We start from the raw sequence: 27,451 nt of genomic DNA, 5'->3' as shown, positions 1-27,451 counted from the left end.
CGGGGGGCCGCCCCCAGGCCGCGCTCCGCGCCGCCGCCGCTGAGCCCGGCCGGCCCCCGCACGCGGCCCGGCCGGCCCGAGGCCTCGTCCTCCTCCCAAACTTTGCAAAGTCGGCCCGCGTCCCCGCCGCCCTCGGCCGCGCCTCGGCTCGGAGCCTCGCCTCGCAGCCGCAGCGGCCCCGCGAGGAGGAGGAGCCGCCGCCGCAGCATCAAAGACGCTGAATTCCCGCGGCCTGGGGGGGAGTCATGCTTTGCGGTCTGTAATGTCAGCAGAACAGGAGAAGGATCCCATTGCGCTGAAGAGAGTTCGAGGTAACGGCGAAGGGCGCCGGATTGAGGGGATCGGGCGGAGTGGGGTGCGCGGGGGCCGCGTGCCCGGCCGCCGGGAGGCCACGGGGCTCTGTCCGGGCCTAACTCCGCGCAGCCCGCGTCCCGCCTGCGCCCCGGGGCCGAGGCTGCGGTGGGGGGCGCGCGGCTCCGGCGCCCGCTCGCCCCAGACACCGGCGCGGAGCCCTCGCCTCCCCGACTTTGTGTGGGGAGGCACTTGAAGCCGCGCTCAGCATCCCTTCGTTCCCCGCTCCTCTCCCACCTTCCCTCATTCGCAAGACACAGCACAATAGGCAACTCAAAGGGTGAGAAAGAAACCCCCCCTGGCAGAGACCACGAACCATGCCCACCCCCCAAAAAAGTAAGTTGGACTGCACTAGAGTTGACGTTCTTGAGGAAGGTGTGCGGGGCCTTCGCGTCTCTCTCGGCCCCCCTTCCCATCCTACAAAAGGCAACAGACACACAGCTTATTTTCTTTAGGTTAAGAGGAGAAACTGTATAAATTCAAAAGGCATTTTCTCTGTTGGCTTATGGATAAGAATCAAATCACCCACAATCAGTTTTATACATGATTAGTTTGCTTCTTCGTTGCACGCTAGTTAGGAATTTTCCTGCTGCCTTACTATCTAAGAAAAATAAGAGGGAACCATGTACCAGACAAAAGATAATGCATGTAAATTCACAGGCGCCAAATAACCATCTTGAAATTTGATGGGTATTGGCCAGCTCTTATTTCCAGCTCTTAATAGGGTTAAGGCTGAAAGTCCCCAAGTTTAAGTAATACTGTTTGTTCATTAAGCAAATATTTATTGAACATCTACTGTGTGCTAGGCACTGTTCTTGGCACTGGGATACAACAGTGAACAAAGCAAAAAAGAGTCTTCACTCAGGAGTTCAGACTCCTCTAAGGTAAACAAATGATAAACAAACAAAAAAAGGTATAGAATGTCAAATGGTAAGTGCTATGGAGAGAAACAAAGCCGGAAAAGTGGTTCAGAAATATGTATGGGAGTGGGGAGGTAGCTACTATATATGTAAGAGGGCTTACCTGGAAGATGATGTTTGAGCGAAGACCCAAAGGAAGTGATAGAGCAGAGCCATATGGATATGTGTAGGAAGAGCAGTCTCAGCAAAAAGAACAGCAAGTGCAAAGGCCCTGGGTCTGGAATTTCCCTAGTGTGTTCAAGCAACAGCAAAGAAGCTATTGTAATTGGTGTGGTGTGAGCAAAGGGAGAGTGGTATGAGCTGAAGGACAGGGTGATTGCGTATTGGGAGTCTTGTGGGCTGTTTAAAAGACTTTGACTTTTACTCTGAGATGGGGACTGGATGATCTTGAGCATAAGAGTGACATATTTTTAACAGAGTTTCTCTGGCTGCTGTGTGGAGAATAGACTGTAGAGAACAGGGGCTGAAGCAGAGAGGCTAGTTAGGAGACTATTGCAATAATCCTCTCATTCAAACAGGATAAAGTGCTTTATAAATCAGTAAGTAATAAGATAAATTTCCAATTGACTTAAGTGATGTAGCGATCAAGGATCATAATCATTCATCTATGTTTTTGTTCCACATGACTAGAAATTAAACATATAGAACTGGCTTGTGACACAGTGACAACGTGGTGTCCAAAAAAATCCACTCAGGTAGTTAGATAGAGATTGATTTTCTTAGCTATTATGCAAAAACGTGATTTAGAGCAGAACATTGTTTTTAAAGGCTTAATATCAGCACAATCTTTCATTTGGTGAAGGTTTTCTATTTCAACTTTCTTTTCTGTTTGTGGTTATGAGTTACCAAGGCCTTTAAGGAATATCTCTTTCTGAGATACAATTATTCCTCTGATATTTTTGCCATATTATTTTGCCTATTATTATAAATTACTCTGAGGTTGAAGGAAAAGAAAGAGAGCTATCGAGTTTATACCTTTGAACTCAATTATCAGACTGAATAAAATACTCATCTATTTTATTTAAAATTGCATTTGATTATGGGTCCAAAGCACAGATCTATCTTCATCTTGTTCTGACTGCTGCTTTTATGTTTGATGCCTTAGCCGGTGGGAGTTGGTTCAGATGTCAGCTCAAGAATATTCTGAGAGTTAAGTACTAGAATTAAAAAGAAAGCACTTTTTAAAATGAAAAGTCAATATGAGGAGAGGTTTTTATAGTAAGTTGTTTTGTAATAATTAGAACATTAATTTTAAAAACATTTATAGACTATTTTATAATCCATAAAAGATTCCAGAATATATACATGAGCTCTTTTGAAGCACAATTCTGTTGAACTTCACTTCCGTGGAACTTTTTGCTATAATTTATATCATCAGACTGTGTGCAGGATATGGTGTTTGCAGATCATAAACTCTTGAGCAGTGCTTCTCAAACTGTTTCCCATCCACTGATGTATAGGGACAGACTTTTTAATGTTTATGTATTTATTTCATGTGTGTTATAAAAAATATAAGTCATCAAACCTCTTGCATAGGATAAGACTAAGATGTGTATAGATATGTATATATATAAGACATTTATATATATAGTTTTTTTTTTTTTAAAGATTTTATTTATTTTCCCCCCAAAGCTCCAGTAGATAGTTGTATGTCATAGTTGCACAGCCTTCTAGTTGCTGTATGTGGGACGCGGCCCTAGCATGGCCGAAGAAGCGGTGCGTCTGTGTGCGCCCGGGATCCGAACCCGGGCCGCCAGCAGTGGAGCGCGCGCACTTAACCGCTAAGCCACGGGGCCGGCCCTATACATATAGTTTTAATTTAAAGAAATTATTAAGAAGATAATATTATAAGTGGAACTCGGATATGGCAAAATTATGACAATATGAATGACTAAGGACGTTACAGTAGTATAATCTGTAGACCAAAAGCATCATAATCCCCTGGGATGCTTATTAAAAATGTAGGTAACTGGACCCAGAGAATCAGGATTTCTGGGAGATTTCTCTGCATCTTTAACAAGATCTCCAGGTGTTCCTTATATACATTAAAGTTTTAGAGCTGCTGCTGGTAGACCTAGATTGCAAAGGTGAGTGGACCAGAGGAAGCTGATTTGTGGTCTTCCAAACTTGTCCTGATATTTCAGTATTAGATTCAGAATTGCTATTTAGTGGCAAAGTATCTTACTCCTATTTCCTACCATTTCTTAACTACCCCCAGACCCTCAGCCCTTGATTATAAGACAGACCCATGAGGATTGGTACAATATCTTGATTATCTTTCTGTTTCTCCTCTAATTGCCTTGCCTACAGTAAATACCAAATGAATGAATGAGTAAATATGTGAAGTAACTCATTCATATCTTTATGCTGCTTTCTGATTGTCCATAGCCCCTCATACTAATTTTACTTGCCCTTTTCCCTTAGAATGTTACTTGTCATCCTTATTTTAACCAACACTCCCATTCTCCAGTATTCTTAGAACTCTTAGGTGTTGATCTGATGACAATATTCATTCATTTATTCAACAAATATTTATTGAACAGTCATAGTGCCAGACAGTGGGAATACATGGATTAAGAAGACATAACGCCTGTCTGCAAGAAATTTTTAGTCTAGTCCAGGATACTGACAAATAAGTAGTCAGTTACAAACAGCATAGTAAGTGCTATGATTGCACAAAATAAAGGAACATATAACCTATCTTGAAGCGAATCAAGAAAGGCCTCCTGGAGAAGAGTCCTAAGAAGCACTGGGTGTTCCTTTGTGTTAAATGATGTAGAAAGAGCAGCAAGGAGGATGAGGGATGAGAAAAAGGTCTGGGAAGTCAGTGTTGATTTTCAGAGGGCACTTTTGAAAGTAAACCATAAATGTGGTTTACTTTGAAGTGTTACTGAAGATTAAGTGGTGAAGATGTGCCTTAGAAGAAGCTCGGTGGTAGGCAGAAAGACATAGCCAGTAGCTTGGAAAGATAGAGTCGAGAGAAAGTTTGTATGGATATCTTTTTATTTATTTTTTTATCCCTTGAAAAAAGACTTAAACATATTGGTAGACTTATGGAAGGACCCAATGTAGAGGGAAAGGAGGGAAACTGAAAAGGCAAAAGAAAGAAAGGATAATTCATTAATAAAGCAGTCAATACATGTTTTCTAATATCTACCATGTGCTAGGCACTCACTGTTCCAGAAGCTGGGGGTGAGACAGACAAGACTCCTGTTCTCATAAATCAGGTCTCTGCAGATGAGAAAAGAGGAATAGCGTCAAGGATTCAAATGAAGAGTTAGTCTTGGAGAAAGAAAGAGAGAATGGAGGAAGAAAGACAGAAATTTAGAGATGAAGAGGAAGGAAGAGAAGGAATTTAGAGAAGGAAGGAGAAGATGAAATGCTTTTAACCAGAGTTAGAAATGACATTGGAGAGGTAAGAATGTATTTTAGCATGGGATAATAACACAGAAATGTCATAAAAGTGCTAAAAGTAGACTTTACTGAAAAATATAGATCATCTTGATCAAATGAGTGTATGGAGGATTTGGATTAAGACTGGAGAGGAAGCGGGGCCGGCCCCATGGCTTGGCAGTTGAGTGCGCGCGCTCTGCTGCTGGCGCGGCCTGGGTTCGGATCCCGGGCGCACAGCGATGCACAGCTTGTCAGGCCATGCTTAGGCCGCGTCCCACATACAGCAACTAGAAAGATGTGCAACTATGATGTAAAACTATCTACTGGGGCTTTGGGGAGAAAAAGGGAAGGGAAAAAAAAAAAGGAGAAGGATTGGCAATAGATGTTAGCTCAGGGCTGGTCTTCCTCAGCCAAAAAAAAAAAGATTGGAAAGGAAGCATAATTTATGTAGTCACAGACTCGAGGGGAAGAGCCAGTGAGAGAAAGTCTAAAGAAAAGATTTTTTGGAATTTTTGTTTTGTTTTTTAATTGGTATATGTAAGGGCTAGGCAGATTATCAGGAAAGTGAGTTTGGTTTTCGACACATTGAATAAATATCCCCCTGGGATGTTCCAGTGTACGCAATGGATATATTGTGGTTTGGAACTGAGGTGAGTGGTCTGAGCCAGAAATAGAGATCTGGAAGTTATCAGTAAACAGGTGAATACTAATTGATGCCTTGGGGATAGATCAGCTCACCCAAGAGAGATTGAAAAGTGAGAAGGGAAAAGCAACTTTAGGAACACTAGTATTTAGGAGACAAAAGGGAATAAAGGACCCTGAAAAGCAGAATGTGAAGGAGTAGCCAGAGAAGCAGAGGAGAAAAACCATAAGAGAATGGTGTCGCAGACATATAAAAGGAAGAGGGGATTTATGAGGGGGAGATGAATGAATTTTGTTTTTAATGTGTTGAATGAAAGGTATCTATCTGTGAGATGTCCGGTGTGCTCTTTCTCCCATATTCCCTGTCTTGGTGAACCTCGTTTATCCAGTGACCCAAACCCATCCCTAACTCCCAACCAACACAGTCCCAAAGTCCTAGAATATCTGTCTCCTTAATATGATTTAAACCCATCATCTTGACCTTTCCACAGCCACTTATTGAGTTCAGATTTTGCTTATCTCTTTGATTAGTATAATAGCCCTCTCGCTGGTTTCCTGGCCTCCCATTTTGTCCCTCTTAATTCATTTTCCACATTGCTGCTGCTGGTGATAAATAACTACCATCTATTGAGTACTTACCAGGCAGTTTGCTAAGTGGTTTAAGTGGATCATCTTGCTTAATCCTCTCAATAACCCTGTGAGTTAGATGTAAATCATTCTAGGTTTACAGTTGAGGAATTGATGCTCAGAGAGGTTAAGTAATATGTAGTTAAGTAACACATTCAAGTTTACCCAGCTAATCATTGGCAAAGCTAGTACTTAAACTCTAGGGCCCAAAGTCTTAGCCACTATGTTCTACTGCCATCGTGCTCCCAAAACACAATTCAGTCATGTTACTCTTTTTTGTAAAATTCTTTAGTGGTTCCCTATTGCCTTTAGGATAAAAATCTAACCTTCTTATATTGGCCCTTTTTAATTTGGCTCAGGCTTACCTTAGTCCTCCATCCTTCATATTCCATGAAATGTTCTCCCTTGTCTCCTGTGCTCCAGTTCTGAAATCTTCACATTTCCTCTCTAGGCGTTGTCATGGTCTCTCTTGCCTTTAAATCTCTCTTTGCACATTCTCTTCCTTCTGCTAGGCATGTCCTGTTTTTTCCCACCTTTGGTAAGATACTCATCCTCAAAGCATCAGCTCAGTTGAAACCTCCCAGGGTGTCTTTCCTGACACTCCTCCCTCAGTCAGGATTAGATGAGAGTTCCTACTGTTCCCTCAATATCTTGTGCTTGTCTCTATCATAGTACTTGTAACATTAAATTTAAGCATTTCAAAAAAAGAAAGAAAAGAGGCCAGCCTGGTAGCATAGCAATTAAGTTCACACACTCCGCTTCAGCGCAGCCCGGGGTTCGCAGATTCGGATCCCTGGTGCGCACCGACGCACCACTTGGCAAGCCGTGCTGTGGCGGCATCCCATATAAAGTAGAGGAAGATGGGCACGGATGTTAGCCCAGGGCCAGTCTTCCTCAGCAAAAAGAGGAGGATTGGCAACGGATGTTAGCTCAGGGGTAATCTTCCTCACAAAAAAAAAAAAAGAAAAAGAAAAAATTGTTTTCTCTAGATTATGAGATCCTTAGGGGGAGGAATTATTACTTTTCTTTCCATGCTTACAGAAGCTCAACAAATGTTTCTGAAATCTAATTTGATGAATGTTACCAAAGAGGTTTCAGTAACTTCAGGTAATCTAGTCTTCCTTGTTTGTTTTCCTCAGAGGTGTGAGAGAGTTACCTCTTGGGAAGATTATACAATTCTCTCTTCTAACACTCTTGTTCCAGGAAACTCAAGAGGTCTAAGTCATCTTTACCTTCAAGGCTAGCCGTAAAGTATGATCAAGGGTGATTTCAGGTCTCCTTTCCTATTCCCAGTCTCTACAGATGTGCTAATAGCAGTAGTGAGAAACAGTACAGCATTTTGACTCTGGAGCACAACTGCCGGGGATCTTATTCAGGCTCTATTATTTACTAGCTGGGTGGTCCTTGGCAAGTTACTTAATCTCTCTGTGCATCAGTTTCCTCAGCTGCAAAATGAGAATAATGGTAGTACTTATAGAGTTGTTTGAAGGATTCAATGGGTTAGTATATATAAAGCAGTTAGAACAGTGTCTGGTACATTGTAACTTATCTATAAGTGTTTACTTTTAAAATCAGCAATAGAAGGTCTAAAATGTACGTTCTAAAATATAGTAAGTAATGTGATCAACGTTCACTTTTCAGTATATTTAATCTACTAATCAATAAATAAATGACCTACAGCATGCTCTTTCTTGTTTTGATTGGGAGTGGGTATGAAGTGAACAGAAATGAAAGTTATCTCCCTCTAGGGAGAAAACAATGAACAAAAAAAAATTATAAAAGCAGAAACCTCTCAGATTTCACAATTTTGCTAAAAAAGACAAATAAATAGAAGTTATATGATTTTTGTGATTATCTGCAGCTTTATTCTTCATGATTTCTTAAGTTTTTGTTTAAAAATTTGGCTGTTAATAAAATAAGTTTATTATTAGAAGTATTATTGTATAGAGTCAGCTTCACACATGGATACCATCCACCCACCTTCCTAAGCTTTTACCTTTTTGAGCAACCTTAAACCTCATGCTCCTCAGTAATACAAAGATCATTAGTTTGGGGAGAACAGCTGACACAGGAACCACAAATATTTGAAAGCTTAAATCGCTGATGTTGAGGGCTTTCTGAATTTAATATTTATTACATGTCCAGATTGATCTAGTTTCTGGGCATCACACACTGGGCACTTTCTGCCTTGCATTCTAAAAGGAAATAAAGGCACCTTCATTTTGATCACATAAGGCCATTACACCAAATGCTTGATGTAATTCATATAATACTATGTTCACATAGTCATAATATTTCCATTCCATGGTAGAGACCAGTATTACAGAAGGATGTGTTTCAGGTGAAGACAAAGCTGTTAGCTAAGATGTTCACATTCATAGTAAACGTTCATAGTAAGCGATAGAGTAAACTGACATTATATCCCAGACTTCTGTGCTATTATGAAAAACTGATATTTAAGTGTCCCCTGAGTGTGTTGACACTGCTAGATATTAGATATCTTGACAAGATGTTAAATACTATAGAAACTGAAGTGAAGTTTAGTCTAAAAGAAAGCAAAATGAGAACTAGTGCCCACTATGTGCCAAGCATTGTGTTGGCACTGTCTCAGTTCATTCAGGCTGCTATAACAGAATACCATAGACTGGGTGGCTTATAAACAACAGAAATTTCATTTCTCACAATTTTGGAAGCTTAGTCCAAGATCCAGGTGCCAGCAGATTCGGTGTCTGGTGAGGACTTACTTCCTGATTCATAGGTGGCTGTCTTCTCTCTGTGTCCTAACCTGCGGAAGGGGCAAGGGAGCTCTCCCAGGTCTGTTTTTTATAAGGGCACTAATCTCATTCACAGGGCTCTGCCTTCATGACCTAATCGCCTACCAAAGGCCCCACCTTGTAATATCATCACATTATGGGTTAGGATTTCAACATACGAATCTTGGGGGAACACAAACCTGGTTTGTGTCATTTAATCAGCATAGAATACATAAATACATACTTATTTAGAATAATGATGAAGCAAGTCTGTTTAAAGGAAAATATTAATTATAAAATATTTTTAAATAATATAGTCATATTACTTATGATACCAGTCATTATCACAAACCAAACCATTATTATAAATAAAATGAGGTTAAAAAATGAAAATTTAAAATACATAAAAGGCACACTGCTATCTAGTGTACAGAATAATGCCCTCACTCCCTTTTAAGGACTTGGGGGCCAAAATAGATTGAGTCTTTAATATGAGGAATAAAGAGGTTATAATTAAACCTAAAAAATAAATAAATAAAAAGCCTAAAATAAATAGTCCACACTTTACAAAAAGTACTTATGATTAGAAAAAATAATTTTATACTTATAAATGGATTTCATATCAAAAAATCTTTAATTTGTGGAATCTTTAGATGGGAAAAAATTGCTTCTTTAATAGAATGGACGCTCCTATAAGACTATAAGGAGAGATATAATTTCAACTTCCAGCTCTGGATAAAGGTTAAAGGGTGAAAAGAGAGGTAAGAGTATTATTTTTCTTAATTGGGATTGACTGGTATAATATAAGGTGTTAATATGTAGATAGATAAAATTCCTTTGCTTTCTTGCGATGAGAGAGGCTTCTTGTTCCATTCTTGACATCATCCTTTTTCACTTCTGTTCCCCTCATGGATTCAGTGGGCACTGGGCAGGTAGGAGTGAAGAGATGAGATGAAGAAATTCAAGTATTAACAGAAGGATCAGAGTGGCCAGTGTTACCGTAAGCTTTGGCGGCTCCTCTTTTCTTGGTTCTCTGCCCCACAACTCTCAACTTCTGGCTGAAAGTCATGGTTTCCCTTGCAGAGTTAGCAGCAGTAGGTATGTAGAGTAGATTAGAGAGAAGCTTTGGTACCAAAAGTTATTAGGGTAATCTAAATAACTAGCTCTGTAACCACTACTTTCCCCTTCCCTGGATGCTCACCTTTCACTTCATTTTTAAAGAGTGAGAATCATAGAAATTCTTGGTAGCTTATGTTCTAATTAGCCCTTATGACCATGAATCTGATCTAACATTACTGATTACCTCATGGAGAGGAACCACCAGTATTACACACAGCAGCAGGAAGGACCTAGGTAAGGCCAAAAGTCAGAGCCATTGAAAGTGTTAGTTAACTCTTTAGAGGAACAGTAAGTGGGCAACAGAGACCAGTGGGAACTTGAAGATTTGCTTTACGGAGGGGTTAGACTCTTAAATAAAAATTAATACCATAAAACTCAATTTTAAAATAAGAATTTTAGGTGGTTTTGCTCACAGATTACTTGAAAATAATAAGTTTATTTAAATGATTCCAAAGGTCAGAGTTTTGCTTAGAGTAAATACAAGTAATTGTTATTAAATTTTTGGAAAGTGAACAGCGATGGTAGAAACTAACTATTAAGAGTACATTTTGTCCATCTTAAATTACATTGCATTTTAATTGTAAAATTACAATTATTCAATAGTCTTAATGCTGTGAATGGTAATTTATATATTCTAGATTAGAGACTAATTTATTAATAATTGTTTTCATTTTTAAGAATTATCTTTTTCTATTTATACTTTTGTTAAAATGAAACACCCATGACAGGTGTTAGGAAAGACAGGGCTTTAACATTTGGCTCCTTTGTTTATTGATATAACCACTTTATTATTTAATCTCTAAGACCATTGCTAATTCTTTTTCCACGCCAAACTTGTCAGAATTTCTAAGTGTTCAGATTCAAGAACAACACATTTTTCTGTTGTATTTGAGTATATACTGTTATAGAAAACTGCATACAAATTGCTAATATGAAATCATTGGTTCATTTCATATAGGCTACTGAATAGTTATAAATTGGTAATAGTTTTAGTCATTCCTGAACCATCAGATTTTGAACAGCTGACCTTGAGGGGTGGAGTGGATCTCACTATCAGTTCTTTACTTACCGTCTACTAAAATGGAATTACCACATCATATTAGAATTAAAAGATAGGGGTTCCTTTAGTTTGAACCAGAAGTTTTCAATTTTACCTTTTGTGGGCCACTGAGGAAGACAGTATATGCATAAGATTTTAGGGAGGCAGACTAGTATCTTAGAAGTAGATAAACCTAGTTTTACCCCAGCAACCAAAGGAAAAATAGATAAATTGGACTTCCTCAAAATTAAAAACTTATTTGTGTCAAAGGACACTATCAAATTGAAAAGACAACCCACAGAATGGAAGAAAATATTTGCAATCATATATCTGATAAGAGTCTAGTACCCAGAAATCATAAAGAATTCTTACAACTTAACAACAAAAAAAGACAAGAAACCTAACTAAAGAATAGGCAAAGGACTTGAATAGGCATTTCTTCAAAGAAGATATACAAATGGTCAATAAGTACATGAAAAGATGCTCAAAATCATTAGTAATTATGGAAATGCAAATTAAAACCACAAAGAGATACCACTTTATACTCACTAGGATGGCTATATTTTAAAAAAACAAACAGAAAATAAATATTGGGGTGGATGTGAAGAAATTAGAACCTTCAAACTTTGCAGTTGGGAATGTAAAATGGTACAGCCAGTATGGAAAACAGTTGGGCAGTTCCTCAAAAAGTTAGACATAGAGTTACCATATGACCGAACAATTCCACTCCTAGGTATATACCCAAGAGAATTGAAAACATATGTTCAAACAAAAACTTGTACATAACTGATCATAGCAGCATTATTCATGATAGCCAAAAAGTGGAAACAACCCAAATGTTCACCAGCTGATGAATGGATAAACATAATGTGGTATATCCATACAATGGACCATTATTCAGCCATAAAAAGGAAGGAAATACTAATACATAATATAACATGGATGAACCTTGAAAATGTTATGCTAAGTGAAAGAAGCCAGACACAAAAAGCCATATATTATATTCCATTTATATGAAATGTCCAGAATAGGCAAATCCATATAGATAGACAGTAGATTAGCAATTGCCTGGGACCGGGGGTCTGGGGAATGATTACTAACAGGTACAGGGTTTCTTTTTGGGGTAATGATGGTGTTCTGTAATTAAATAGTGGTGATGGTTATACAACCTTGTGAATATGCTCAAAAACCACTGATTGTACATTTAAAAGCAAAGGAAAACAAAACTTTAGTTTTAGATTTCTGAGCTGCTCTTGACCAGTGGTATGACCCCTTTACAGTCCATTTCTTTTTTGAAAATGAGGATGACTTACCTACCTTATAGGTTCGTTATACAGATTGAGTGAAAAAACATAGATATAGTTAGATATAGACTTCTAAGTTAAGACGGTAGAACAGAACTACTTTACAGAATCTCTTTTTTAATTTCAAGTGAAATGGACCAAAACAGTTTTAAAAGAAACAGCACAAATGTTTGGCAACAGCAACAAACAAGGGAAATGGCACAGCCCAATACCATAAATCTAGAACAGGGTGAAATTCACTCTCCTAGGCTTCTCAGACAACCCCTGCCCCTTGGAAGCTGATAGTTATTTACAAAATCTTGAGAATTCTTACTAATAACCCTAAGTCTGGAGAGAAGCAGATTAAATGAGGATTCTTATCTTCTCACTCTGTTGAATAAGAAAAAAATGAGTGAAACAGGGAAAGTTTTTTTTTTTTTTTTTTAAAAAAGGGCAGACTGTCTCTGACAGAAAAGAAAGCTCTAGAGATACAAATTGAATCAGGGGACACAAGGGAATCCTTTCATGTGAATGGGTTACTGCACCCCCAACTACGTAGATGTGCATATAACAAAACCTGAGAATTAAGAGCCTGGATATTCCAAAGAAACACAACAGGTTAATCTTACTAATATAAGTAAGCATTCTAAAAAGAATGTTAGCATATCCAGTCATATAAAAATAGTAACATTCATATAAAAATGAGGAAGTTGGATTTATTTTGGGAATGTCAGGCTGGGTTCAACGTTAAAATAATTTAAAGGAAAAAAATCATATGATTATCTCAGTTGATGTAGCATACTGCCTAAGCCAAGCAAACAATCTTTGATGTGAATACAAGGGAGTCAAAAAGTCACTCATGTTAAAGCAGAGCAAATAAGAGGTCTTGGCAGAGTTGCAAGATAAAATAAAAGCATGATAACTATGCCAACATACCATAGCAAACTAATGAATTAACAAAAACAAGAAAAAAAACAGCATGCAGAAGATGAAGAACCCATAAACTCCAGGACAGAAATATCTTACATGTACCTCAAGTGGTACAACTTAATAAAATAAAACAAGAGCTAAAAGACAAGATTATGTTACAACAAAATGAGATAAAAGGTAAATTGCAGAACAAAGGGAACAAATTGAGGACTAAAACAGCATAATTACAGAACAAATAAATAAATTAGAAATAAAGAACAGAATAGAGATGGTTAACAATTAAGTTACATGATAGCAAAGCTTCAGATAATCAGATTAAGTGTAGATGAAAAAGACAGAGTCAAGTCAGAAGACCTAACTAATAGATATGGAGCTAAAAGTCTCTGTAGCATAATGATAATTATTAGTGCCCTTGAAATGGAGCACTCAATAAATAGAGCAGAAAAAGTATTCAAAGATATGATAAAAGAAAATTTGGGCCAGCCCCGTGGCTTAGCGGTTAAGTGCTCGCGCTCCGCTGCTGGCGGCCCAGGTTCAGATCCCGGGTGTGCACTGACGCACTGCTTCTCCAACCATGCTGGGGCCGCGTCCCACGTACAGCAACTAGAAGGCTGTGCAACTATGACATACAACTATCTACTGGGGCTTTGGGGGGGAAAAATAAATAGAGAGAGAGAGAGAAAGAAAGAAAGAAAATTTACCTGAAATAAAGAATTGAATCTAGAGATAAAAAATGCCCTGCTAAAAGGGGGAAAAAGTAGAATAAGATGTGATACTATATTCCCAACTTTCAAAGCAGGGAGTCAGTCAGTGCTATCTAAAATTAAAAAAAGAAAAACTATAATTTCTCCAATGTAATGTTTTTCTTGATGTCTTGTCTTAGCCGTAGAGGATTCATTTCAAAAATTTCTCTCTTTTTGGGGCCGGCCCGGTGGCACAAGCGGTTAAGTGCGCGCTCTGCTGTGGCGGCCTGGGGTTCGCAGGTTTGGATCCCGGGCGCGCACCGACACACCGCTTGGTAAGCCACGCTGTGGTGGCGTCCCATATAAAGTAGAGGAAGATGGACAGGAATGTTAGCTCAGGGCCACTCTTCCTCAAGAAAAAAAAGGGGAGGATTGGCATCGGATGTTAGCTCAGGGCTAGTCCCCCTCACAAAAAAAAAAAAAAAAAATTCTCTTTTTTTCCCCAAACATTTCTCTTTTGGTGAAGAAACATTTAGCATATTCTTCAGTTTAACTTATTTCTTTTTCCATTATTAAGTTCTAATAAAGTTATACTTTAATGCTTTTATTTTAAAAATAGTATCATATTTTTGTAGAAGTATTTCTATTGCACTATGTACGTAGAAGGAAAAGTAGGTAGGTAGATAGTAAGCTAGATGTCTGGAATGATGTTAACCTAGTAGTAAAGATAGTTTCTGGCTGGTGGGATTTGAGAAATATATCAGTCAGTGTCTGGTCAGGAGACAGAAACCATACCAGTAATTTTTAACAGAAAGAATTTAATATAAAATATTGTTAACAGATATTAAACTGAAGTGGAAAAATAGGATACCAAAGTTTTCACAGAAGTATCAACTGTGGGAAGCAGCTACCATTCCTAAGGCTGTGGGTCAAAGGAGAGAGGTTGGAATTATTAAAATACATAAACTCACAGGAGGGGCTCTGTGAATGTCAGATCTCTGAGAAGGGGGTGCTGCTTAGGTTGGTATTAATGCCTTTGGGCTTGGAGGATGGGCCCCGTGAGCCTGGGACTCAGACACCTGGTGCTGATATCTCTGAAGAGGGTCCAACAAGGCTGTTTGGGATAATAAGTGAGGTAAAAAAATGATGTTATTTTCTTCTAGATGGCAAACCAGAACAGGCAATACCTTTCCACTTGTTAGAAGTCTTCCTTTGTGTCTCTCAGTAGGGCTTTTAAAAAGTTTTTATTCATACTTACCTTGTGCATTTCTTAAATTTCTTAAAAATGCTAGCTATTTTATTTTAGTTTAGTTGTGTACCTGTAAATGAAAACTTTTCTTCTACTTTATCTTTTAACTGGTTGTAGTTTGTATATAAGAAAACTTTTGATGTTTAAGTATTAATGTAACATCCAGAATCCTTATTAAATTTTGTTATAGTTTGTCATAGTTTTTCACCTCCACAGTATTTAAACTTCTCTAAAGGGCTCTTACAGAAATATGCTTTGCATTTTGTTATGTGGGGGACTGTCTTCAACATACTGATTTCTCTTTATTGCCAAGTACCATTTCCTTTCCTGAACTACTATTGTAAAGATATCATTACTGGTCTCCTTGCTGCTACCCCTGTCCCATCACCAATTTATTCTCAACACAGCTACTAATATAATCTTTTAAAAACGTAAATCATGTCACTTTCCTGCTCAAAACCCTTAAATGATCATCCACTGTTCTTCAAATAAAATCCAAATTCCTTACCATAAATTCCAAGGCTCTATGTTTTAGCCAGCTTGGGCTAGCATAACAAAATGCCATAGACCGGGTTGCTTAAACAGCAGAAATTTATTTTCTCATAGTCTGGAGGCTGGGAAGTCCAAGTTTAAGGTGCCAGCCAATTCAGTTCCTGGTGAGGGCTCTCTTCCTGGCTTGCAGATGCCCGCCTTCTTGCCATGTCCTCACATGGCCTTTCCTCTGTGATGCAGGTAGGGAGAGAGAGTGAGAGCGATCGCTCTCTCTTTCTCTCTCTTCTTAGAAGGCCACTAATGCCATCATAAAGACCCCACCGTCGGGACCTAACGTAATCCTGATTACCTCCCAAAGACCCCATCTCCAAATATCATCACATTGAGGGTTAGAGCTTCAACATATGAATTTTGGGGGGAACACAAACATTCAGTCCATAACACTCTAAAATGATCTGGTCCCCACCTATCTCCAGCCTCTTCCAAAGGCGTTCTCCAGAGTCCCTTAACACTGGCCTCTTTTACGTTTCTTAAACACATCAAGCTCTTTTTTACTTAAGAATCTTCATACATGCTCTTCTCTCTGCCTAGAGGCTCTTCCTTCTCCTCTTCACATGAGAGATTTGTTATCATCCTTTAGGTCTTGGGGTTAAATATCCCTTTCTCAGAATCCACATATATAAGCAGGTCTCCTCTAATTCTCTGTCAACTCATTGGATTTATTTGTTTATTAATCTATTACAAGTGTGTATCTGTATGTTACTACAAATGTGTATCTATAAATGTGTGTGCATAATTTTATTCTTCTATCTACTTTTGTATATGTTTAGAATTCTCCATAATAAAAAGTTTTTTTTTTAATTGAGGTCATAATAGTTTATAACATTGTGAAATTTCAGTTGTACCTTATTATTTGTCAGTCACCATATAAATGTGTCCCTTCACCCCACGTGCCCACCCCTCAACCCCCTTCCCCTCTGGTAAGCACTAAACTGTTCTCGTTATCCGTGTGTTAGTTTATCTTCCACATATGAGTGAAATTGTATGGTGTTGATCTTTGTCTGGCTTATTTCGCTTAACATAATACTCTCCAGGTCCATCCATGTTGTTGTTAATGGGATGATTTTGTCTTTAAAAGGTTTTTTTAGTGGAAAAAAAATTCCAGTGATAAACTTTTTTTTTAACCTCTTAGATTCATAGTCATACTTTTGCTTTTGCTTGCTCATACACTGTTAAGAAAATAATACTCACATACATTGTTGTATTTTGATAATACCTTTAAAAATTAAAAGGCACATACCTTTGATGCCACAGTTCCAGTTCTAGGAATGACTTGTACCATTATGTAAAGACATTTATACGTGATTTTCATTGAGGAACAGCAAAGGTTTGGAAACAACCTAAATATCCATCAATTGGGGAGGGGGGCAGTTTAATGAATTATGGTATAATCATACTATGAAATACTACTCAGGTATTAGAGAATGGAACAGTTCTATATGTAATGACATGGAATGATTTCCAACTAAGAAAACAAGGTGCAAACCACTGTGTATAATATGCATGCCATCATTAAAGATATTATACTGGAATTTATCTAGATTATCTTTGGAAAGGTAGACCAGAAACTAGTAACAGTGGTTGCCTCAGGGACAGGGAACCAGATGACTGAAGGTTCGAGGGCGGGATGGAGACTTTCTTTTTCACTGAAAGCATAATAAAAAATACTATGGGAGTAGAGATGAATGACTGTTTCGGTCTGAAATTATGGGGAAGACTTTTTGAAAAACAAAGGTAGTAAGAGCTTAGTATTGCTTTTTATCTAACAAAAATAGAAAACATTAACAGATAATTATAATAGATATTGCTATGAGAGTTGTAAAATGATTTCACTTACAAGTGGAAATATTATCTGAATTTTATTTATTTATTTTTAGGTGGTGATAGTGGACTGGATGGGTTAGGAGCACCAGGTGTACAACTAGGAAGCCCAGATAAGAAAAAACGGAAGACAAATACACAGGTAAATTGACATTTTCTTTGATACCAGTTTTTCTTCACTGATACCATCAGGCCAATGAGGTCAATTTAAATTTGGTCATGGGTTTTGTTTCTTATCCTCATTCAGAACCTAATAGTGAATTCTGCAATGATCGTGTTTTTTTATTCTGCAACTAATGGCTATGGTTGCACTATAGGCCTAGAATAGGTATTGCAAGGAAGTGTGGGCAGACAAATTAAAATGCTTATTCTTAAATCTAATTTAAAAGGGATAGATACCTGTAGTTCTATTAAAAGATTTCAAAATATATGGACACAAGTTTAACCTGAAGTAACGTTCAGCTGTTATAGTACTTCAGTCGTGTGTGCATTTCATGAAGCAGTCATGGTGGAGGCATCTTTTGTCTATGACCTGTAGTTGTAATAAACAGTTAGAAATACAGGCTTTCATGGTTTTATTCGCTATGAATTTAAGCACTCTTTTTATGATAAAGACTGCAAATAAGTATGATGTGTGTACAGATTACTTTTTTCCATTTTGGCCACCATCTGTTAAACTTGCGGTGGGACTAAAACCAGAAGTTTATTTTTCCAGTCTGAGGCCTAGAGCTTAGTACTTTGGGGATACTTTAATAGCTACTCCCTGAAGTTAAGCTAGGAAAAAAATTTAGATCCTGTTTATTGTTATTTAATTTTATGGCTATTTGGAGGGTATAAAAGGTATTTTTAGTTAGAATTTTAAGTGAAAGATTCTAGAGTTATAGAGACAAGCATATTAAATGAAAATTATGGTAATGAGGCTTCTTTTGGAAGTTACCTTTGGAGTTTGAAGTACCAATGGATTTGAACTCAGAAAAGCATACCTTATTTCCTTTCCTAAATGAAAGAAACCTACACATTCTTTTTTTTTTTTTTGTGAGGAAGATCAGCCCTGAGCTAACATCTGCCAATCCTCCTCTTTTTGCTGAGGAAGACTGGCTCTGGGCTAACATCCATGCCCATCTTCCTCCACTTTATATGGCACGCCGCCACAGCATGGCTTGACAAGCGGTGCGTCACTGCGCGCGCGAGATCCGAACCGGCGAACCCCGGGCCACCGCAGCGGAGCGCACACACTCAACCACTTGCGCCACCCGGCCGGCCCCTAAACCTACACATTCTTATCATTAAATATAATTAAATATAAACATGACTTGGAATTGAAAGGTCAAGTGAAGAATTAAATTTTTGTAACACTGCAATAGAAATTTGACTAAAATTAGGTTCATAAGTGTTAAGATAACAGGACAATTTTAATGACTTCTTTGATCAAAAACATGCATTTTACTCTACATTCTCATTTCAGGGGCCTTCTTTTCCTCCATTGTCTGAGTATGCTCCACCACCGAATCCAAACTCTGACCATCTAGTGGCTGCTAATCCATTTGATGACAACTATAATACTATTTCCTATAAACCACTACCTTCATCAAATCCATATCTTGGCCCTGGTTATCCTGGCTTTGGAGGTTATAGCACATTCAGAATGCCACCTCACGTTCCTCCAAGAATGTCTTCCCCATACTGTGGTCCTTACTCGCTCAGGAATCAGCCACACCCATTTCCTCAGAATCCTTTGGGCATGGGTTTTAATCGACCTCATGCTTTTAACTTTGGACCACATGATAATTCAAGTTTTGGAAATCCATCTTATAATAATGCACTAACTCAGAATGTTAACATGCCTAATCAACATTTTAGACAAAATCCTGCTGAAAACTTCAATCAGATTCCTCCACAGAATGCTAGCCAGGTATCTAACCCTGACTTGGCATCTAACTTTGTCCCTGGAAATAATTCAAATTTTACTTCTCCATTAGAATCTAATCATTCTTTTATTCCTCCCCCAAACACTTTTGGTCAAGCAAAAGCACCACCCCAAAAACAAGACTTTAGTCAAGGAGCAACCAAAAACACGAATCAAAATTCCTCTGCTCATCCACCTCACTTAAATATGGAGGACACAGTGAATCAGAGCAATATTGAATTAAAAAATGTTAATCGAAACAATGCAGTAAATCAAGAGAATAGCCGTTCGAGTAGCACTGAAGCTACAAACAACAGCCATGCAAATGGGACACAGAATAAGCCACGACAAGCTAGAGGTGCAGCCGATACGTGCACCACTGAGAAAAGCAATAAATCCTCCCTCCACCCAAGCCGTCATGGCCATTCTTCCTCCGACCCAGTGTATCCTTGTGGAATTTGTACAAATGAAGTGAATGATGATCAGGATGCCATCTTATGTGAAGCCTCTTGTCAGAAGTGGTTTCACCGGATCTGCACTGGAATGACTGAAACAGCTTATGGCCTCCTAACTGCGGAAGCCTCAGCAGTGTGGGGCTGTGACACCTGTATGGCTGACAAAGACGTCCAGCTAATGCGCACTAGAGAAACGTTTGGTCCACCCGCAGTGGGCAGTGATGCTTAATCACAGGCAGTAACAAAAGTGGTTTTTTTGTCCTGTGTATTACAGAGGTTCAGTGACACAGGATTTTAATGTTTTACATTATTTTTTTAAGTTCACACACAAGATTATTTACCTTTTAGTTTTTATTAATATTCCACTTCATTACTAGTACAAATTTTGTATCGTCATTTGCTATTTTAAATGAGAATAATGTATATGAGGTGCTTCAGGAAGTACTATACAAATAAATGTTACTTGTTGTTAATCATAAACATAAAAGCCTCTTGAAGCTTCAAAATAATATGTAGCAAGTGTAGGCAAGTTTTGACTTTTAAAAGAATCATTGAAAAAATGTATATTTCAGTGCTGAACTTTGGCGATATCACGTTAAACATTTAGTTCAAAAGTTTTTTCAAGGATCCATTTAACATGTTTTCAGGAAAAATTTATGTGGCTGTAACATGGAAGGAAGCATACATTTTAGTGGGTGTTTTTAAAAATAATAGGGTATGACACCAGATTCCTCCTGACTAGGGTCGTTGAAATTAGTGACTTTGATATTTTCAAGTCAGTCTTTCCAGGATATCTGTACAGATATGAGACAGATGTTAGCATATAGTAGATGCTCAGTATTTGTTGATTAATTTGTGGATTGTACCACATGAAATTGCTAATATTAGATCAGTTGAAAATTGACTGCAGTTAGTAGAGTTGACATAAAGTATGTTTCTAGTTGTGCTATTTAAAATTAAAACAAAATCATGCTCTTCAATCTTCAATTTTCTTTGATTGTTGAGTTGTTTTGTATTGTTTTCCAGAGAAATAAATAATATAGTATCCTCAGAAGAATTGTGAATACTTTTTCTAATGTGATTTCAAACTGCGACATATTGCAAATGAGATAGGTAGAAATATCAATTAGTGTTAGCAGGCTCTGCTAGCAAAAGAACTACGCAGTGGTGGTTTGAAAAATCTTGTTCTAGGGATCTGAATTCAAAAATGAGCCTCAGGGGAGATCAAAAACCATTTCAAGCAAAGACCAATTAAGCGCCAAGGTGAAAGCTAACTCACAAACAGCAGTTTGAGCCCTTGCAGCAGACAGGAGTTTCTGCTGTGACTGGGAAAAGTGTAAAAATGGACCTGAGAGTATCCTCTTGAGAGATGATAAAGAATGGAGACAGTTGAAGGTGAACTCATTAAGATTCAAAACAGCAGAAACCCATTTTTGGAGCAGATCATAACATGTGACCAAAAAAGCCAGATACTGTATCACAATTGATAGCAATTCATACGATGGTTGGATGTTGGTGAAGCTCCCAAACTTGCGCCATTATCATCATTGCAACCAAAAAAGTTCTGAAGACTGTATGGTGATCTGCAAAAGGGATAATTAATTACTACTATTTAAACCCTGGTGAAACAGCAGCAGCAGCATATTGCCAAGAAATTAAAATTATGCATGAAAAATTTGATTAAAAAACAAAGTCCTTTGATTAATAAACATGAACACGCACTTTTGCATGACAGCACTTGGCTTCTCATGTCACAAGCCACTAAAGCAAAGTTAATTGAATTGGGCTATTAAATTCAGTCATGTCCATCGTAGTCACCAGACCTTTATCCAATGAACCACCGTCTATCTCATCATTTAGAACTTTCTCTAAGAAACAACATACTCTCCAATTGAGAAGCAGTAATTGGAGGATTTGAACAATTTATGCAGCCTAACAAATGACAAATTTTATAAAAATGAAATATTTAATTATCTATTAGAAGGAAATTATTAATGCTCATGATGCATATATTGATTGAATAAAACTTATTTTTTTAATAACGTGTTTTAATTTTAACCTACAAAAACAGCAATTTCATATGGTACAAGGTAACATAAGGTTTTTTCCATTTACTGGTGACTAGTTAGAGGTGAGTACAAAATATTTTCAATAGCTGTAACATATGTATCTTTACAATTTTAGGAAATGAAATGATATAAACTCTAAAACTAGGTACTACCTTGTGTGAAAACTTGACCAGTTAAAGCAGGGTAAAATGCGGTATTTTGGGCTGACTGACATTTGATGTGTTCAGTAGCATACTCGAAGATCCCATTTTGCTTACATTGTAGGTTTTGTTAGAGATACATAATTTTCTAAATGTTTAAGGACCTAGTTATGTTTTTCTTGAAATCCTAATGAGTGCTGATTTTTAAGAAATGATGCACTGCGTATATGCCCAGTCCTAGTATCAGATCATGATTTTTTATGACACTGAATACAGTTAGATACTGAGTTGAACCTTCCAGTGTCTGCAGGAGTTAACTCTTTACACGGTGGTACTTGAGTTGTGCTCATTGCTAAGATTGATTATGCAGTTTCTTAAGCCCTCTATTGCTTACAGTTTCAGTAGTTAGTTGTTTCGTGAAAATGAAATAACCTCTCCCAAGCTAAAGATGCTTGATTTGTAATGTGATTCTTACATTTTCCATTTCCAAGTAGTTGTTTTTTAAAACTTACAAACAAGTGAATTTTTATTCGAGTATTTAGGTCTTCAGAGTACCTTACTTAAATAGGAATCTGTAAATATTCAAAAGAAAAACCCATAGTTGATTCTGACTGTGAATCAAAGGCAAAGTATAATCATAGCTGATGAATGTTCTCATGTATTTGAATTAATTTTCTTACTAGTTCCACATTTGTCTCTTCATAACACTAAGTCAGAAGTTGTCTAGATGCTTTTTAGTAGGGAAAGTGATGGGCTATAAGAATGGCCAGATACTAATTTGCCCAATTTGACCAAAGAAGGATATTATACGAATTGATATGGCTTTCTTAGGACAAGTGATGAGCTGCCCCAAACATTTAAAAATATTCAGTGATGGAAAGAAATGCACACAGGTGGAATAATCTTCCAGTAGCATTGCACCTTTTTGATGTAATCCTTTTCCTTCACTGAAAGTCCTCATCTCACACACACACACACACAACTGAGCAGGAAATCTTGGAGTTTCTCCTACAGTCTCAAGTTTTGCCAACGTTCGACCTGGCTAACTGTCTGCAGCTAGGCTCTCTCACCAAGGCTAGATTACTGATAGAAAGTCTTGAAGCATCGATTCCTTTCTCAGAACTTGCTTTGCTCATTTCACTAGAGAATTCCTGCCACTTGCTTCTAGATGCTACTGGAGTCACTAATACTGAAACAGCTTAGCTTGTAAAAGACAAATCAATCACTCTTCAGATAGACTGCTTAGAATTTAGATTGGTGATCAGTGTTTTCCTTTTGTGTGAAATACTTTAGAGTACTGCTATTATAATTCTTGTTATCCAAATTAGAAGATGATGTACATAAAACTGAAAATTTTCTTGTACTTGTGCTTATTCTTCATAGATTAACACAATATAAAGAAATGCAATTTTTTTATGTTTTTTTTTTTAGACTCCCAACTCTGGCTAGTGGTAGGAAAAAAAACTCAATAGTATGGGTCACCATGATGTCTGCTGACTTGAATCATCCAAATAAAATAAGTATCAGGAGTCTTCATCTAATATTCTTTCAAACTTGTTCATCCTGAACAAATTAAGAGTGCTAGTACTTACTGTCCAACATACTGTAGTAATTGTATTTAATAGTAAAAATATATATAAGCAATGGGTTTTTTAAGGGAGCTCTAAAGAGTTTTTGGATTTCTTTTTTGCAGTGTATAGAGGTATTCATATGCATGAACATTTGTGCTATTTTAGTTTTTTTTAATTAAAGTTTATTAAAAGCATCTAGGCTCCCAAAGTTCATTTGTAAATAGTGGTTTGGAACTCTATATAAGGTTGTTAGATTCTTAGAGAAGTTCATAAAGACTTATTTAAACCATAATGTAGTTAACCAATAGTATCATGCTGAGCGCTCTTTAGCCTGAGTTTTCTTTAGGGAAACAATCAATGTAGGAGGGAGAAAGAAGCAGAGGTCTTTCCTTTTTCCTGACGTGATTCAGGAAGGTTAAGTTCTTTGGTCTGAATGTTTCCCAGTTGCCCTTATGCCATCCTAAACTCTCCAGTGGAATGCTGTATAAGCCGACTTGCCTTTTCTCTTCCTGGATGCTCTGTGCTTCAAAATTTCATATCTTTCCTCCAATCAGAATTCCTATTTCTTTATGTGGCTGTGGTTGGCTAGATTTTAAGGGAAAAGTGTTTTCCATCAAGATATGAATGAAGAAAGTGAGATTAAATTTCTCTTTTTAAAAAGATTGTTTATTAGTTCAGAATGAATCTTTATCTAAGATATCAGACAATATGACTACATTTCAGGCACTGTGGGAAGCAGTATTTTTATTGAGTTGGCTGTTACTGTCTTGAGAATACTCAGTTTCCTTTAGATTGTTGGGCCTTTTCAGAGTTTCCCTTCCTCTACTTCTGAACTCATAGGTTTTCTTCTAATTCCTAAATTTTAGTAATTTCTCCTTTTTCTCTATTCTGTGTATCCAGTAGAGCAGTATAGAAGTGCTTGGTGCAGTGATGGGAGTTTAGAGGCATACCTGGAATTATGAGGTTGGGGATGGCATTAACATCTCCCAAGACAAGCGGTCTGGGGGAAGTGAAGGGAAGAAAGTAGCTATGTGTAAGCCAGACATTAGTACATCAGAGGCTGCCTGTATTTTATTGAAAACTTTTAATGAAACCCAATGGATAAGCTTCATCTTTGTCATATTTTGTCACAATACATTAACTTGCAACTACATTAAAACTTATTCTAAATACTTGTACTTTTCTTGTTCTGTAGATGATGTAGATGATGTTGCTTGTTAGTTAAAATATCTTTTATAAAAGAAAGTCCTGCTTCTTATCATGATGTATGTGACTTAAATGACTGTTTCATATTAAAACTATTTCTTCCTTATGTACTGTTTACATATACCTCTTTTTGGGATATTAGTTCAGTACTTTTATACAAATCTGAGTGTGTTCCACATTGGTGACATGTATTTTTGCAGTAATTTTTTCTTTTGTTCTTAGAGCATGTCTAAAGTAACACATGCACTAGTGCTGTGGTCTGTGGCAAAATTACTGTAATTCAAATTGGAAAATAAAATGTTTCCAGACTTTGTCCAACATTTATTCCTATGGCAAAGGAAATTACTATGTAATACTAATTATTTCTTATGCTGGTATGTTTAAGCTACTCTATGAAGTATGTGAAACATCAATATTTATGGATTAGTAGATGGCCTAATGTCTTTGAAAGTGGAGCAAGGGGTAAATTTTGGTGTTAGTAATTCATAACACTCATAAGACAATAAATACTTCTTAAAAATTTTATCTTCCTCTTGCAGTTATAATTTACTAAGGAATTGTTTTCTTAATTGACAGTGGATATTAGGATTGTTTTAGCCCATACCATTAAAATTATATACTATACTTTGGACTTATTCTATCTTCTGACCAAAAAAGATACCATTAATTCACCATAACCAAAATAAGTAGTAATACTATTCCTCATTTATAAGGAAACTATTTCAATACCATAAAACACCTCTAATTTACTTAAAATTTGTATCCATCGTTACAAGGACTTGAATGGTGTTTACTTTGTACTATCTGATGAAAAGATTTGTTAATATAATCAAGATTTTAAAGAAAAATGTTTAATCTTGGAAAATTTTTAAGCTTTTTAGAGGAATTTATTTAAGAATACAGTACTATTTTAAAAACATTCTTTTGTCATTAAAATGAGCACCCAAAAGAATTGTAATAGGTAATACTTGGCCAATGCAAATTTGTATATTTGAAACTATATGCTTGAAAGAAAAAAGAAATGCTTGTGAGTGCTTAAACTGCATATCTTGTTAAAATATTCAAATTTTTAGACTTAATCCAAACTATCCTGAATTAATAAGGTTTTACTATATCAGTGATGTATATTACAAGATAAGTATCTACTTATGTTAATGATATCTCTATACAGCAGCATTTTTGGCATGGTTGTGGTATATTTTGTACATTTGATTGTTGACTATTGATAGGATTGACATAGCAATAAATCTCATTCAGTTCTTAATATTTAAAAAAATGCCAGATACCATACTGTGTCATAATCCCAGTATATTTTACTTGAATGCCCAGTGTTTTCATGGGTTTATTTTTTGTGTTAAAAATTTAGTATTACATGTTAGAGATTTATTTTCTTCTGGTATTTTCACATAGAATCTTTTAGAACTGGGTCTATTTCTATTTAAATCATAGAGGTTTAAAGATGTGTTAGTATTAAGTGATTCATGAATTGCTTTGTGGAAAAATTTAAATAAAAAAAGTATGAAATGACTAGGTTACCCCCAAATTGTTTATTTCCTTTATATGGTTAATGTACATGTTTCAGTTTTCAGAGAAGTAAAACTGGCTTGGTAACTGATTGACTGTAGTAGGTAATGGATAGTTTGACTGTCCAAGAGCTTCCAAGTTTTAAACCAAATAATTCTCAATTCTGAATTACTTTTTAGTAATTGCTATAAATACTGGTAAGCCAGTTCTCCTTTTTGTTTTTAAGATATTTAACTCTTACAAATTCCTCCTTCTGATCCCTTTTCCTTCTTCCTTAAACACCATGCTAGAATTTAAAATTGGGGGAGTTTAACTTACCTTCCACATTTTAGTTTTTTATTCTATAGATAAGCAGTAAGACAGGTAGAGGTTCTACTATCAAAACAGTCCATGTTATTGTTGGCCATTCTTTTCAGGGATCATGCCAGATGTCATTTGTGCATTGTATAAAGAATGTTATCTATCAGTATATAGACTTACCATTAGTAGAAATTATGTATGCAGGCTTTCTTGAACAATATGTATTGTAAGTTTGTTTCCTATAGTGTTATGCTTCAGATTCTTTTAAATAAAGCTAGTTTTTAAAGAGAAAAATAACTGTTTTTTAAGTACTTGACTTACATCGGGACAAGTAGGTGTGACAATCTTGGCTTTGGGTAGGAGATGTCCCAGGAAACATTAAGCAAGGCAATAGCCTACAATTTACCAGGAATTTAATTTTATACTGAGGAGCAAACCAATATTTTTAGACAGGCCTTGCTACATACTTTTTTTCCCTGTGAAGTTTATACATGACACTGAGTCCCGAATTTCCTTGAGGAAATGTGAACATAATGTATCTCTATTTTGATTTTAACAAATTAGGATTTCAGTTCTGTTAATAAAAAATTAATTGAAGAGGAGTTCTACAACCTCAGCAGCTTAATCCCTGAAGCAGAGACACCACTGTAGCAATAATAAAAACAAAGTAGCTTAAATGATAAGATTATGTTTAAAAAAGACCTCTAAAATTTGTCTGAAACAACCATCAGATGCCTTGAGTCTCACATAAAAAAAGGCTGTATAAAATATGAATGTGTCAGTTGATGCAACTTGACATTAGAGGTAGTAATAAAAGTGACAACAAGATAAAATTACATCAAGATAAAATTTGAATGCACGAAAGTTCTATTTAAACGTATGGAAGGAAAAAAAGTGTGTATCTTAACCTGCTGTAGG

At 36.8% G+C, this 27,451-nt stretch overlaps 1 protein-coding gene across 1 annotated transcript; it reads left to right on the top strand.

Annotated features, from left to right (window-relative positions):
* The first annotated feature begins 43 nt into the window (after positions 1–43).
* On the top strand, positions 44–25,234 carry PYGO1 (pygopus family PHD finger 1). Its single transcript, XM_004421606.3, has 3 exons — positions 44–311; positions 17,419–17,504; positions 18,828–25,234. Exons 1-3 carry the CDS (start codon positions 263–265, stop codon positions 19,950–19,952), a joined length of 1,260 nt encoding a protein of 419 aa, XP_004421663.2. The 5' UTR covers positions 44–262; the 3' UTR covers positions 19,953–25,234.
* The last annotated feature ends 2,217 nt before the right edge of the window (positions 25,235–27,451 follow it).

Source organism: Ceratotherium simum, chromosome 3 (assembly GCF_057802395.1).
Source record: "Ceratotherium simum simum isolate JZ-2026a chromosome 3, ASM5780239v1, whole genome shotgun sequence".
NCBI lineage: Eukaryota > Metazoa > Chordata > Mammalia > Perissodactyla > Rhinocerotidae > Ceratotherium > Ceratotherium simum.
Note: the sequence above shows the minus strand (reverse complement) of the source record. Positions and strands in the feature narration are given on the sequence as shown.